The sequence below is a fragment of the Alternaria triticimaculans genome, assembly GCF_023758025.1.
Source record: "Alternaria triticimaculans strain BMP 0046 chromosome Unknown scaffold_8, whole genome shotgun sequence".
Classification (NCBI taxonomy): domain Eukaryota; kingdom Fungi; phylum Ascomycota; class Dothideomycetes; order Pleosporales; family Pleosporaceae; genus Alternaria; species Alternaria triticimaculans.
The window spans coordinates 939,026-953,944 of NW_026055965.1; the positions used below are offsets into that span (position 1 = coordinate 939,026).

At 52.3% G+C, this 14,919-nt stretch overlaps 6 protein-coding genes across 6 annotated transcripts; 4 read left to right on the forward strand and 2 right to left on the reverse strand.

The window, feature by feature from the left end:
• Nucleotides 1-93: 93 nt before the first annotated feature.
• J4E78_006235 (uncharacterized protein) lies at nucleotides 94-1,252 on the forward strand (the record flags this gene model as incomplete). The annotated part of the gene is made up of 2 exons (XM_049366848.1): nucleotides 94-494; nucleotides 541-1,252. 2 exons carry the CDS (start codon nucleotides 94-96, stop codon nucleotides 1,250-1,252), a joined length of 1,113 nt encoding a protein of 370 aa, XP_049221554.1.
• Nucleotides 1,253-2,082: 830 nt separating this feature from the next.
• Nucleotides 2,083-2,803, forward strand: J4E78_006236 (uncharacterized protein; the record flags this gene model as incomplete). Its single annotated transcript, XM_049366849.1, has 2 exons — nucleotides 2,083-2,606; nucleotides 2,662-2,803. 2 exons carry the CDS (start codon nucleotides 2,083-2,085, stop codon nucleotides 2,801-2,803), a joined length of 666 nt encoding a protein of 221 aa, XP_049221555.1.
• An 834-nt stretch (nucleotides 2,804-3,637) lies between these two features.
• On the forward strand, nucleotides 3,638-4,419 carry J4E78_006237 (uncharacterized protein; the record flags this gene model as incomplete). The annotated part of the gene is made up of 4 exons (XM_049366850.1): nucleotides 3,638-3,643; nucleotides 3,881-4,027; nucleotides 4,142-4,234; nucleotides 4,285-4,419. 4 exons carry the CDS (start codon nucleotides 3,638-3,640, stop codon nucleotides 4,417-4,419), a joined length of 381 nt encoding a protein of 126 aa, XP_049221556.1.
• A 1,537-nt stretch (nucleotides 4,420-5,956) lies between these two features.
• On the forward strand, nucleotides 5,957-7,000 carry J4E78_006238 (uncharacterized protein; the record flags this gene model as incomplete). The annotated part of the gene is made up of 1 exon (XM_049366851.1): nucleotides 5,957-7,000. One exon carries the CDS (start codon nucleotides 5,957-5,959, stop codon nucleotides 6,998-7,000), a length of 1,044 nt encoding a protein of 347 aa, XP_049221557.1.
• Nucleotides 7,001-9,896: 2,896 nt separating this feature from the next.
• Nucleotides 9,897-11,397, reverse strand: J4E78_006239 (uncharacterized protein; the record flags this gene model as incomplete). The annotated part of the gene is made up of 5 exons (XM_049366852.1): nucleotides 9,897-9,971; nucleotides 10,021-10,375; nucleotides 10,556-10,928; nucleotides 10,997-11,088; nucleotides 11,327-11,397. The coding sequence occupies 5 exons, from the start codon at nucleotides 11,395-11,397 to the stop codon at nucleotides 9,897-9,899; spliced, it is 966 nt and encodes a 321-aa protein (XP_049221558.1).
• Nucleotides 11,398-12,834: 1,437 nt separating this feature from the next.
• On the reverse strand, nucleotides 12,835-14,281 carry J4E78_006240 (uncharacterized protein; the record flags this gene model as incomplete). Its single annotated transcript, XM_049366853.1, has 3 exons — nucleotides 12,835-13,296; nucleotides 13,347-14,194; nucleotides 14,248-14,281. 3 exons carry the CDS (start codon nucleotides 14,279-14,281, stop codon nucleotides 12,835-12,837), a joined length of 1,344 nt encoding a protein of 447 aa, XP_049221559.1.
• Nucleotides 14,282-14,919: the final 638 nt, after the last annotated feature.

Here is a 14,919-nt window from a genome sequence, read left to right on the forward strand (position 1 = left end):
ATCTCCACCGCCCGTCTGGACCTGCCCGGGCCGATACGTGAAGGACGCCCGCCTGCCTCACCTCCCGCCTCCAGACGCCGCATTCTCCCCACCATGGCGCGCATCAACCTGCCCCCGCTCACTCGCGGCGTGCTGGCGGCCGTCGTATTCTTTACGCTGGTAAATTTCGCACTGCGACCCAACGCCAACCTGGTAGAAAAGATCGAGAAGCCAATCATCGGCGTGGGAAACGGCGTCCCGTGGCTCACCATCGTCCCCCGCTATTCGGTGCCGTGGTATCCTTGGGTCTTCGCGCTGGCGACGGTGGTGGAGCAGAACCTCCTCGGCCTCATCACCACCGGACTCACCGTCTTCTATGGCGGACGCTACCTGGAAAGAGCGTGGGGGTCTCACGAGTTTACCAAGTTCATGCTCTTCGTGGCCGTGATACCCAACATGCTCGCCTATCTGCTCTACATCGTCGGCTACCTGGTCATGGGCAAGACCTCTCTGATGTGCGTACTCGGCCTTCGTCCCATGCACTGTACTGACCAAGCATAGGCGCACGACCATCTCTGGCGGCATCGCCATCCAAGCCGGCTTTCTCGTCTCCTTCAAGCAGCTCGTCCCCGAACACACCGTTGCCATCGCAAAGGGCCTCATCCGCATGCGCGTCAAGCACTTCCCTGCCATCTTCCTCCTCACCAACACAATTTCCGGCATAATACTGGGTACCGAGACGGCTATGTTCCTGGCGTACTTCGGCTTCTTCACTGCCTGGATCTACCTCCGCTTCTACCGCATAAGCCCATCACTATCGTCTACCGCAACTGGCGACGGCTCTGTCATCCGCGGCGACGCCTCAGATACCTTCTCGTTTGCCCACTTCTTCCCGGAGCCCATACAAACACCCGTTGGTGCCCTCTCGGACGGCATCTACAACACACTCGTATCGCTCAAAGTGTGCATACCCTTCTCAGATCAGGATATTGACGCAGGCAACGAACAGGCGAGCGCCCGGGCTGAAGGGGGTTTACCCAGCATCATGAACCCCAACAGCAGGGGCGGTCGAGGAGGAGCCACACGTGCTGAGGCGGAGAGGAGACGTGCTCTCGCTCTAGAAGCTCTGAACCAGCGCCTAAACGCAGCAGCGTCTCGGGGCCCCAGTGCCGCTGCGCCGTCAGCGCCTTCTGTCTCTGGACCCACTGAGTCACTGGGCGAGACAAACTACGAGCCAGACCGACCGGAAGCACCCGAGAGATCAGCGGCGTAGTACGCTCGCTCTCAGGGATATCTTAGATCGCTTTGATTACCCGTTGCCGTTCATATACCCGTGGCAGCAGGTGCCTCTCCTACTCCACCGAGTACCTACAAGTTCTCGGTCTTTTGGGCATGGGACATTGCGGCGGCGTCTTGTTAGCGTTACAGCGCTTTGTTTGGTCGCGTTATTGGAGCGCATATGATACCACCACTCGGGAGGGACTTGTCAGTATTCTTGTACCCAATTATTGTCTACTATCAGAATAGAGTAAGTCGACTGTTTACAAGTCCATCGTTTCATCCGCCGGCTGTTGCACCTTGCGAAAGACGTTGCCGCGACGCAGCGGGCCAGTGCCAGAAACGGCACTTCATCAACAATGCGCACTCAAGTGCTCAACTGTACTCGACTTGATTCAGCACTGCCGTTGCGTTTCAGTCGACATGCATCTCTCATGCGCACATAATCGAGCGCCTCCCAGTCACCACCCGCACTTTTGAAGACTACGTTTCCGCAGAAGTCCTCGAAGGGTTGCACGCAGCCTACGTGCAGCCTGGTCGCGTACTGCAGGTGATCAGTGCAACCGGGCATTTTGTTACACAACTCTACCCGCCGAGTCTCACGGAGCCGGTAGAGAGCAAGTGTCGTGACAGTTGATACACAGAAAAAGAAATTGCCGTCTCATATTGCTTTGGGAAGAAAGATGCTCTCACCTCCACGAGACGTACAACTCACGAGAAGTACAAGTAGACCGGAAATCTCTATAATTTCTGTAGACAACGCGCGTGCTGTTCACATTCCAGACCTATCAAACTCTCTACTTTGACAGTAGCAAATCGCTCATCATGTATGCATCCATCCTCAACACCCTTCTCATAACCGGCACCACTCTCGCCGCAAGCCTGCCCCCGAGCCCAGGTCATCCTTTCATCCCCTCAGAATACGTCCCAGAATCTGCACATCCAGCTGCAAAGCGACAAGGCCTCCCCCTCGGCGATGTTTTGGGCGGAGGCGGTCCTCTGGGCGGCCTAGGAGACTTACTAGGCGCTGGAGGCGACGCCGAGAGCTCTTCCGCTGCGCCCGCCCCGGCTTTGACTCCTGTTCCTAGAGCATCAGACATCGTCATGACGACCACCATGGTCACCGTAACAGCGACCTTGTCTACGCCATTGCCAGAAGCGCCGTCAGCTTCCGTGTCTCCCGTGCCTGAAGATCTAGCCGGCGTCTACGTCTGCGATGACATCAACTGGAACGGCGCATGTTCGCACCACTTCACCAAACCAGGCGGTTCAGATATTGACTGCGCACAACTTTCTGGGAGGGAATCATCGATTGGACCTGATCCAGGGTTCTTGTGCGAGTTCTTCACGTATGTACTGACAATTCCTTTACTCGGGTTCCTTAGCTAATACCTTCGTTAACAGCAACAACTCCTGCCACAAGACTCCTGGCGTTGAATCAGATTTCCTCAGCTTGAGTTGGCCCGGTAATGCGGATCTAAGGAGTACGGACAAGGGCGATTTGAACGATAAGTTCTTGAGCTATGTTTGCTTCAAGGTGTTATAGGAATGTGAGCTGGGGAGATGGGGATTGAGAGTTCTGGAGGTTTAGGAGGGGCTTGAAAAAGGATGGAGTGAGAGACTGGTGCTTTCGTTCAGGTTCAATTGATGATTTTACGACTCAGCTTTTGACTTTAAGTATCGTGAACTTCTTGCCGAGTGTGTTGGTGGGGATTTGTCGTCCCGTGGCGCCTGCGCAGTAAATTGTTGGTTTCAGTCGTTACTGACGATCAATGGCCATGTGCTACTTCTCGTGCATATATGTTTCTTGGTGGCACATGTCAGGCACGCTACAAGCTCGCTCCTCACATGTCCCGTTGTGTTCTTTGTTTGTTTATTTACCTGCTCCCATTCTTCCTCCAAGTATCCTCCATCACATCTCTTCCACACCACTCTTCTGGGATACGACCCATTCTTCTTCGTTCTCAACCATCCTCACTTCTATCATTATATATTACTTCCAACTCTCATTCATCACCACGACACCTCAACACTCTGTCTCTATCGTTATCATATCGTCACCACATCTTCATCACTCCATCGCTACGGACGAGAACACGCATAGCACAGCCTCAGCGTATTCAACAAGCCCCAGAAGTACAGCCATGCCCAGGAAAAGTACAGCAAGTACAAAGCGGGCTCTGCCTCGAGCTGCTTAGCCAGGCGCAAGACTGGGGCTGGAGCAGCGACCTCTTCTGTCTTCGTTGCGGCAAATATAGCCATACCAAGAAGAACTACCAAGGCAAGCGCTGCTACGCCAAGGTCAAGTGCAATCATTGTGCCTCTTCCCAGTCGGACAAGCGCATTGGTCTCGTACCAGTCCTTCCTTGGCAACATCGATATGACAGTATGTATCTGATGCCAGAACTTCTCCATGTCATACTAACCCGCGCGACAGCCTATAGTGCTCAAGCCAACCGACACATGATTCTGCGATCACTCCACAATCCGAGGACAAACGAGCCGATTCGTGGTTTTGCCGAAACGTTAGTGGACTGTTCCTTGGTATCATTACAACATTCATACCGCCATATCTCGCACATTCTTATCCAGTCTATCTATATCGCCATCGTTCCCCCGCCAGCTCTTATCCTGCTACGATCCGAATCTACTACAAGTACACTACGGTTTGACACAACTACGAGACCAATCTATGATCGGTGGCACTATCCTCGAGGGAGTCAGGTATCTACAATGCAACGTCGCTCTTGTCGGATATATTGTTACAACGGTATGCATCCGACCCTACAGCTTCTCTGTGCTATGCTAACGGTTTCTTAGTATTCTTACGACATCTCTACCTTCTTCATCCCTCCATTGGCAACACTGCCCTAGAGGAAGTCAGATACTCGAGGACCGACATGGCATCGATCATCACGACACCACTATCGAGGATGTCGGATTCTTCCAGTGCGTTGTCGGCAACATCGTTACCACTGTATGTCTCTTACTCTAGGGATTGGCTACGTCTTACTGACTGTTTCCTAGTATTATTACGGCATCTCTACCTCATTCATCCTCATTCTTCGAAACACGTATCCTCAACAGTTGGAGATGCAGAAGGTGCGCGAGCAGCAGATGGCGCAACAACGGGCAGCGCAACAGGCGCTATCGCTGCGCTGATACCCCTTGTCCCATCCGCGACACTCGAGGTACGTACCATTCGTCTTTCATGTTGTTGTCTAAAGCTAACTTCATTATTCCAGCATCGTGCCACCGTATTGCCAAATTCTTGATATCCTTCCTCCAGGACGGTCCTCGTTCTCGTCATCAACTATTCCTTCCTATCATCATCGCCATCATTCAACAACATTCTTACGACATATCAACAGTACCATTACTACAACCTCGCGAACGCTCACATTGTTGGTCTTTCTTGCTGAGCCACCCGATACTATGCTAACAAGAGTTCAAGATTACCCGTCAGAACTCCAACAGCGACGGAGAAGACACGCTCGAACATCTGTTCCGCGCACTTGACCCCAACCATTTTCCAAGCTCTTGGACTCTTGAACAAGGGCGCGCGCGGCTCATTGCTATTATCCAGGGTGTCCACGGGTCGAGGCTATATTCCTATCGTCTTTCATCCATCGATACCCTAACTTCAAGTGGTATTTCGACGACCTGAACACAGTCATTATTACCTCGGGCCGCACACATTCGCATCTTTACCTTCATTCTCAACATCTATATTCTTTATCGGCGTTCAGCGACTGTTATCGATATCTCGGTCACCTGTCCCGTGTCCTTGAAATCTACAACATACCGAAATCCAAGAGCTCAAAGACCGAGTCGATGCCCGTGCACCGTCTTGTCTGATGCGTACATACCGTTAGTGGCAGGGGCGACTGCGCGAGGAGTAAACGATCCGTGGGGTCCATAGGCTGGATGTCGATCGTCGCGATTCGAGGTCGATGGCATCTTGGGTGGAAACCTCACCTTGGGACCGTTGGGAGCAGAATTCGTTGGTGTTGCTCTTATCTTGAGAATGCTATGCTCTCTTGTCAATCTTGCTTCCCAAGTCACAGTGATGCTGATGCTCCGTCTGACGCCGAAGCGCAAAGAAGGCATACTCTAGTGTGCGATCGAGATTCCGAGCCTCATTCTCATATCCCACAATGCAATTTCTTACATCATGTGCTAGAAGACGTTGTCCATCGTCAATTAGCTACAATGTATATCTTCGGACTAAAGGACGAGAGCAGCCTTCGTTCGTGGAATTTATGTATTCCGCACCATTCCCATTTCAGTTTAGTGCATCATTTACCAGGTCCGCGATCGTCATCGCAACGGTCATCTTGCCACATACCTACGGCTGCACCCCCGCATCTTCTCAAATTTACGACTACCATACTGTTCTAGTGTCATGCGCAATATCGCAAAGTAAATGCTTGGCCAATTATAGCTACGCAACATGCAGTAGCATCGTGGCTGTAGAAAGATCGCGGAGTTCTCCAAAGGCTACCCGGTTTTCTTGTCCTGTGCAATTTATTCGGAGGCCACGATTCAGGTCACTCCGGAACTTGTTTACTATTCTACGAGATTAGTAACGGTCTTCCGTGTTAGCCTCGATACTAATTACAATGTTGCACAGTATAAATGTGTGCGAAGTCTCAGTGCCACGACGCGCTGCGCATCTTTCAAACCATCATATCTCATCATGAAGCTTTCCGTATCCCCTCTCGTACTACTAGCAGCCATCGACAATGTCAAGGCTGTTCGATTTCTCGGACGTGTGAATCCGGACACGCAAGAGTTGACATGGCCTGGAACCGGCGTATCCTTTACCTTTACAGGTTCCTCCGCTAGCATCGGCATCGAAGGCACAAGCGGCACCAACAGTGCTCAATTGACCATCGATGGCGTAGCTACTGTCATTCCTGATGTTAATGGCACCTCCATCAAAACGCCCGCTGACCTTGGTAACGGCAAACACACGGTCGAACTGCGGAAACGATCAGAAGCTTCATATGGCACCATAACCATTGGCAACGTAACAACGGACGGCACCTTAGGTCCAGACATCTACGCCTCGCGCAAGATCCAAGTCATTGGGGATTCCATCACCGTCGGCTACGGCCTCGACGGCGTCAACCCATGCGTGAACAGCGCCGCTGTGGAGAACAATCCCAAGACCTACGCCGCCCTGGCTGCCGACGCATTAGATGCCGACTACGACATCATAGCCTGGAGCGGCATCGGTCTAACGAGAAACTACGTCTCTCCCACCCCCGATCCAAGCGACATCATGCCTCAACGCTGGACCAGATACGGCGCTCTCGATCCGCTGAACAGCTACACGTTTCCCGCAAACGCCACACCAGATGCTGTAGTCATCAATCTTGGTACCAACGACTTTGGCTATCAAGCCGGCGTCCGCGACCCGATCGTTCCGGCAGAATACACCGCTGCCATGGTCAACTTCGTCAAGACGATCAAGACACACTACCCAGAGGCTGCTTTCTTCCTTCTGACATCGCCTATGCTTGGCGACGGGTATCCTGCAGGTCAGGCACAGAAGACTACGCAGACGAATGCATTGAACGCTGCGATTGCGCAACTTAAGAACAGCACGAAGATCAGTCTGGTGGATATGCCATCGCAGGGCTCAGACGTTGCTTGTGATTACCATCCCAATGCTGCGACACATGCGGAGATGGCGGAGCTTCTGACCAAGGCTCTTGCTGGTGAGCTGGGTTGGTGAGGAAGTAGAGTCGTTGTAAAGAGGGGTTGAAGATGTATATATTTTGACACTGTAAATGTATCTAAGATTATCGTTGATGCTGAAAAATGTCGGTACGTGATGACTATCAAACTTATTGCGTAGACATATACTTTGTTCGACCCGGTCTACGTAAGAAAGATCAATCGCGTCGCTCGCAACAAGCATCTATGCAAGACATGACATGCAGATGTTCACTCCAAAAGCCCGCGTGGTACAAAGTGTACCATCACAACATCTCCCGAGCAAGCGCTTTTGTTCCACACCATCACATCTGAACAACACTGACCTTTTGTCCAGCCCTTCTGCCACAACTCTCATAACAGCTCACACAAACTATCGAGAAGAGAGGCTCCTTGACATTCACACCATATACACCGAGAGTAACTCTTCTACGTCCACAGGCCGCATCCCAGTGACGAGGCCTCAGGCACAAGCATCTCCCTTGCCCATGCTACATCTGTACAAACCCTTACTTCCACGATACCACATTTCTCCACATGACCCTCTACACCGAAACATCTTCATACATTTACAACCCACCTCCACCGGTCCACCCCCACCTCACGCCACCCCAAAAGACCGTCTCACCTTGCCCCTTCCGCCCACAATATTCGCCCCCCGAATCGGCCCTTCACTCACAATGGAAGATCCAGACTATCCCCTCAGGTCAAGATCCAGAATCCAAAAATCGTATGATAATACCATCAAAGTTCACCATTTCGGACCGTCGAAGGAAAGTTATCACCTGGACCCTTGCGCGGGGGTTCCGCTACTTTTCGAGACACAATGGCACCCGTAACGAGGCTGGCTGCAGTCTCAATCCGGCGAGGTGGAAAGCGGAAACCATGTGATAAGGGAAGGGATGTGTTGCGTTACGACGCACGCGATTGCGCCATATAAAGTTCTCACCCTCGGTCCGTTCTGGGGTGTGGACAACTTTAATCTTCCAACGCGGGTTTTTGGGGAATCTGGAACCTGGGAAACTTGTGTCTTCGATGCGAGGCCAGCATGGGGGCTCTTTGGGGAGTGGGATTGTCTCGTGCGTTCGTTTGGCTTCTTCCGGCTCTTTGAGTTTATGGGTAACTGGGGTGCTGGTGGTGCGTGATGCTGGATCCTTGCGTTTGCTTGCATGTCGGAGGACCCTTGGGATCTACTTGCGTGCTCTCGCGCGTGTGCGTACGCAGTATATCCTTGTCGTAAGGGGTAGGCTGCGTGAATTCTTGAGGCAGCTCGGTAGCCGTGTAGGCTATTGAAACCGTATTCGAAGGGGTTGAGAGAGAACTGTAGTTCGTACCTACGCTGGTTGAAAGATTTCGCATTCGCATTCAGCCGTGCGATAGCGTTGATAAAGGGTCTTAAGGTATGGGGATGGTGGTCATCTGATGGTCAGTGCTGCTGTGGGGTGAACCGTCCTGCGCGATGGATGCCAAGCATCGCGAGAATGTTTAAGCTAGTCTTCCACCGTAGTAAAACAGCGACATATTGTTAAAAATTGACGTGCTCATCGAACTCAGCCAAATTGATACGATTTCGCATTCGCATTGAGACAGCCAAATCACAACTCTCACATCCCTAGTGCAATGCGCAGCCCAGCCACTCGACTGGCGCGCTCGTGCGAGCGGCGAGACACAAGCGGCCATGAGTTCCGTTGCATCGCGTGGAACCGTTCTGGACGGGCAGCCGCTTAGCAGCGAACGCTTGTTTGAACATGTTCTTCAGCCACACACTAGCCATGCCGACGCGGTGGCAGAACTTCGGCATCGGTGGATGCAAAAACCACAAGTCCGATCATAGTCAAACCCCAAAGTTAAAATCCGCATTTCACGGATATCTCCAGATTCCACCTCCGCTCAACCCACGAGTTAAACATAGCAACGCGTTTGGACCACTTTCACCCTCGGATCGGAGCGGAAGATCGGTGGGTGAAGTGAGCATCGTGATCTTCATCATGGTTTGAAACCTCCTCGGAGGGTCGGCAGTCGTAGGAATTAATTGGGGAATAAAGGCGACTTGACTCGGCAGGATCTGAGGTGATTACTGATAACAATGATTGAATCCTGAGGGTGGAGGAGGTCGCTGAGTAGTGGCAGGTGGAGCTCTCGGAGTCTACCGCATTTGGTCACACAATCCTCCTTGGGGTATGCTGGCTGCGATATGTGGAGCGTATCTGGAGGTGGCTGAGGTGTACGAACTTGTCGAAGTAACACTAACCGGGAGAGTACAATACTCCGCGTGTTTGTCGATCATCGTTTGATGTCAGTCTAAAGGTGCTGGTTGTGGCTGCATGTTAAGCCTGTCACCGCGCAAGCCAGTACGACGCACATGCATCGTGATAGTACAGTACATGCCTGTAAGCGATGTCTAGCGGTGATTGATCCCGCACCTTGAGCATGCGCAGTAAAGATCAGCGAGATCTCGCAGGTCTTGAAACCTTACTTGTGCGTGGGGAGAGTGTAGTTTGACGATGATATAAAGTTCGATCTGCTCCGTGCTAAAAGCAGCTAACTCGCTAGTTCGTATCGCGCAACGTGACGGACTAGACAAGTGCCTCACCATGGCGTCCTCTTGCGCATGCATGTCAACCCGGCTGACAGCGGATTTAGTTTAGAAGCACCTGCCACGAGTTTAGCGGAAAGAAGCTGTTATAGAAACGTGCAATTTCATTAATGCACTTAGTGCGACGCCTCATGCTGCAGCAGTGGCTTCGCCAATAGATGCGGGATCTGAAGGCGATCTGCAGATCTTCATAGACCCATGATGTCTATCGTCTGAAGAATAGTCCAAGTCCTGATGCTGATCCTAACGCCTATACCGCCAGTGACGCCGTTAATTCATATGCTAGATGACTGCCGTTGACCGAATGATGATGCCTCCCTTAGTCGACGGGCGCGTGCTTGAAGAGGAAACTAACACTCTCGCCGTTGTGGGTACGCCTGCAGGCCTCGGCAAGCTGTGTGCCGTTAGAGCGGCACCTTTCCAAAGTATAGGGAGTTACTTACGGTCGGACTAATATCGATTGTCTCGATGCGGTCGCACAGCTCCTTCTTGTCTTCATGGGGTACGGTGTTGGTGACGACGATCTTCTTGAGCTTGCTGCCGTTTAGAGCTTCAATGGCATTGCCACTCAGTATGCCGTGGGTGACGATCGCGAGCGCATCCTTTGCACCCTCGGAGATGAGAACGTCCGCTGCTTTGACAAGTGTACCGCATGTGTCGGCCATGTCATCGACCAGGATGGCAGTCTTTCCTCGTACGTCTCCGACTAGCACCATGCGCGAAACCTCGTTGGGGCGCGTGCGCTCCTTGTGGATGAGGGCAAAGCCAAGGTTCAAGCCATCCGCTATCGAGGTTGCCCTGAAAATGCGTTAGTACTAGCACATTCTAGAAGTCGTTCTACGGATGACAGTCCGAGAGTTCAGTATGGCACAGAGTAAGACTTCGGGTCTTGAGTTCGCGCCGTTGTACCACTGCTCACTGCCGTACTCGGCACCAAGACTTGGGGAGGTTGTTAGCAGATAGGACGTGTGGTCTTACCTCTTGGCACCCCCCGCATCTGGACTGACGATGACACAGTCCTTGACGTCCAGGTTTTCGCGAATCCACCTGAGCGTGCTGGGTTCAGCATAGAGGTTATCGACGGGGACATTGAAGAACCCCTGAATCTGACTGGCGTGAAGATCCATTGTGATGACGTGGTTGCAACCGGCGGTTTGGAGCATGTTTGCCATGAGTTTTGCGGTGATTGGCGCACGGGACTTGTCCTTCTTGTCCTGGCGGGCATACGGGAAGTTTGGAATCACAGCGGTGATGCGGCGCGCAGAAGCGGTCTTGCATGCATTGATCATAATCAGTAGCTCCATGAGAGCATCATTGATGTCACCTGGTGGTGTGGATTGCAGGATGAAGACTGCGTTGTGGTAAGCCGAGCACTAGACGCAGCGATACTCGATCCCGTATAGATATGATGATGCATACCATCTTCGTCTCGAACGGACTCTCCAATAGTCACGGAGGTCTCCTGGTTCGAGTACTGGAGCACCAGAATCTTGGTAAGCTCGATTCCGAGCCTGTGACTCAATTAGCGATGCAGTTGGGGCACGTGCTTAACACCCCGAGGCTCTGTTTCTGTGTCGGTTTCAGAAGAAAAAAGAAGAAAGCATCAAAGAAAAGCCGAGTGACTTTGCGGATTGTGCGATAACCATTACTATTGCATGATGGTGGGGGTAAATATGTTGCAGTCGTTGGGCAGCTGCATGCCAAGTCGCAGCCTCGAAAGAGCGTCAGGAGTGAAGAACTTGAACGTACCGGTCGGCAACGAGAGCAGCGAGTTCGGGATAGCTGTTGCCGGTCAATAACTTGATGCTGTTGGTAGCCATGGTGGTGAGTGTGACGGTGGAAATTATGGCTCTCTACAGGTAGTCACGTCGTCGCCCAAAGAAGTGAGGTTTTTCGCTGGGCACGGACCATGCGGAGAAAGGTGGCGCCGACCCAAAGAGACTGGAGCGTCCGGTCGCGGCAGGTGGAAGCGGACCCTCTCACCCGACTACTTGCTCTATCTCGACCAATATGCCGACCTTTGCACCTGCTGAAGAAGTTTCATTTCTGATAAACGGCAAATATGCCTTGAGTCTCGATGATGGCGGGAAGTCGATGCACGATGCGTGCCGTGTGTTGGGATAGGCCTTGCAGTCTTCTAATCGGCTTCTGAAACTTGACGGCGGCCGAGATCCGTATCTGGCCCGCTGTGTGTTCTGGGCGCGTCCTACATCTTTGCACAGGTCAATGGATATCGACGCAATGTACGTTGAAAATTCTGCAAAACTCGTCTCCAGCTCAACAAGGGTGAGAGCAAGGAAATTGATGTGACTGCTGCGCGGGTGCGCAACTGTGCATCCCCGCGTAACACTATAGACACCCCGGCAACCTATAGAAACAATACTCTGGGCAGTCCCCTCTCATGTTCCCAGCCCCACCGTATGCCCGTTTCACCGGACACCTCTCAAGACGCTGCGATGTCGTCGTCGAAACAGCCTATAATGGGCATCATATAGCAAGGACGCCAGTCTAGCCACGTGCGGTACGTAGCTCAGTGAAACAATTCGAGCTCTAGAATGCGCACTCCTCCGAAGCTGCACTTGCTCCACTGCGCTCGCAGGCAGATTACCTACTATCGTCGTGACAGCAAACGTCACAGCCCGGGCCTAGAAGACGAAAACTGGACGCCGTACGGACCAGGCCCGTCAGTGCGAAATCTCACACAAGGCCCGAGCAGGATGTTGGAAAAATGACGATGTCTCGACATGGTCACTAAGCACGATCAGCGCCACCAGGATTATTGGGAAGAGACCGAAACACTTGGCTTTGAAATGTCATTCTTGATTCATCTACCCCTGCAGGTAGTACCTAGATACATGGTGCGCCACAATAGCGTCCTGCCCTTGTCAAAGCTCAAACATGAAACGCCCCCAACATGGTCATCGCCATTCCTGACATCGTGATGTAAGAGAAAGTATTGATGCGCAAAAGAGAACTTCGAAGAACAGAAAGGATGGGCAAAAGCTCGGGTATATATGCCAACGTATACAATAAAGCAGAATGTCGATGGTATGAGCGTTCTTTTGTATAGACAAATGTCAAGGGGCCACCCTGGAATAAAAGAACGAGTAATGGTAAGAGCAAAGTGTGCTTGGGCCGTTATGGTACAGATAAGGAAGTCGTGAGAAGTCCGGGGGTCGAAATTAATGGTACGCCGTCAAGGCAAGGAAGAGGGTATCGATGATGGAAAGATAGAAGAAATGAATGTCGTGAGGCGCTTAGCAAGATTGCTCGCACATCTTGCCGATGGCCTTCTCAATATCGGAGAAGAGATTCAAAACGTGTCCGTCGGCGTATATCTTGATAGACTCGGTCTCTTTTCGTTCATGTCGAGATGGGCTGTCGATCTTTACAGGGCTTCGAGGTGGAGTAGTTTCGGCTACCTGATCCCGCGCGCTAGGGTTGAGCACAATAGCAGCCGCGACGTGCTCGAGTAGCTTTTGCCGAAGTCGCAAGCGCCGATTTTCGGCTTGCTCTAGTTTCAGAATGAACTCGTCGATCGAGATGTCCAGTTCCGCCAGTGCCTCTTCCTGTTTGAGAAGTGATTCGCGTGAGAAGATGACAGTTTCTCCGCGCCTCAGATAAGCAATCATACGGCCATGCAGCTTTTGACGGCCGGCACGTAGTGATTTGTAGGTCTTTCGAAGGTAGTCGCAGCGCTCGTCGAGTGCTCTGAGTTCCTATAGCGACGTCAGCATTGGTTATGTGGTTGGTGCTGTGAATGGCTTACCCTTGATAGTGATGCTACGTCACGTTTGTTCAGCACCTCGAAGTTGCCAGCCTGGTCATAGGCCTGCTTGTGGAGTAGCTTCTTGTCGGCGTCGCTCATACGTCTGGCAGCTTCTGGCACACGCATGCCTTCAGGCAGTTTCCATGCGTCAGGAGTAGGTTCAGAGCCGTTGGCCTCTGACATGGTGCGGCTGCGATCTCTCTTGCTGTTGCGTCGCTTAGGTCGACCTCTTTCCATGATGGACGATTCAGACATGTTTCGGTTATGGGTAGAACTTTGCGATGAAATAGGATCTCTCCTCTCAGTACGCGGTGAGCCTCGGTTCGAGGCGGGTGATGATGCATAGAAAGGATTGGTAAAGGTTGAGGGTGGGGTAGGTAGAGGAATGCTGCCATTGGGCGATCGTCGGAGGTCCATCGCACTCAGCGGTGTGTTACCGCCTGAGTTCATTGATGCAGGCGTAGTCAGCTGTGGCCGGCTTGCCTTAGAGTTCAGGATGAGTGGGGCTGGAGACGTTTTGCGTTCAACGGCTGGCGATTTAGGCGGCACTTGTGGGCGCAGGTCGGATTCTTCGTCGATGTTGGCGGTCTGAACCTTGAGATAAGGTCTAGGTGTGGCACCGGGGCTGAGGATGGGTGACAATGGTCTTCCAGAAGCATTGGGCAGATCAGAGGACATAGGGCCGTTGGTGTGTTGAGATGGGCCAGGGGAAGGACCAGTCACACAGGCCATCATTGCATCGCCGAAGGGTCCTGTCCTCCAGTTGGAGCCGGGAGCACTGCACGATCTCTCGTGACCGAAAGCCTCGTAAGAAAGCTTGCGAAGAGGTGGTCTCCCTGGGATGGTTGCTGGACAGATTATCAGCCATGGCTCGGGTGAAGAGATGTCAGTTCACACTTACGAGAGTCGATAGACATTTCCTGAACGGTGGTCATGGTGTTTCCAAGCTCAGGTACACTGACTTTCCTCCTTCTTGACAAGGATCCAGTACGCTGCCAGAAGGGTAGACTGCTCTCAGGCAATACGGCAGTGTCACTGAGAGAAGTGGCAGAACGACCAGCTGAAAGGGCAGCCAGTTTGTCAGAAGATTCTGGGTGCTTTGGCAATCCGACAGGGCTTTTGGCAGATGGCCAAAGTTGGTATCTGGAGGTGCTTGGCTGTTGGAGGGTTGCCAGCGAGGGGCTCTTAGAGTGGGAAGAGATGGTGGGCGACTGGGAGTCTCGAGTAGCCTGAATGTCTCTGAGTGAGCGTGAACGTCGGGGCAAATGGTAGTTCATTGCAATGTGGAGTGGAGCAGAGTGGCTTACCATCCTGGAGGACGTTTCTAGAGTTATATAAACGGGAGACTTTTCGGAATCCGAGCGCATGCAATTGGCAATGTGTGCCATGACGGACGTTTGAGGTTGCCGTGGCTCACTGTCTGAAGTACAAGGTTGGTGAGACTCGGGAGGCGGGCACGTCAAACATGAAGGCTTTCCCTGCATGTATGTGGTAAAAAAGACACTGCAGCGGGTTAAGTGTGGCTCACAAGCACTAGTGTTGATACCTGCAGCAACGAGGAGGGCCCCTGCAA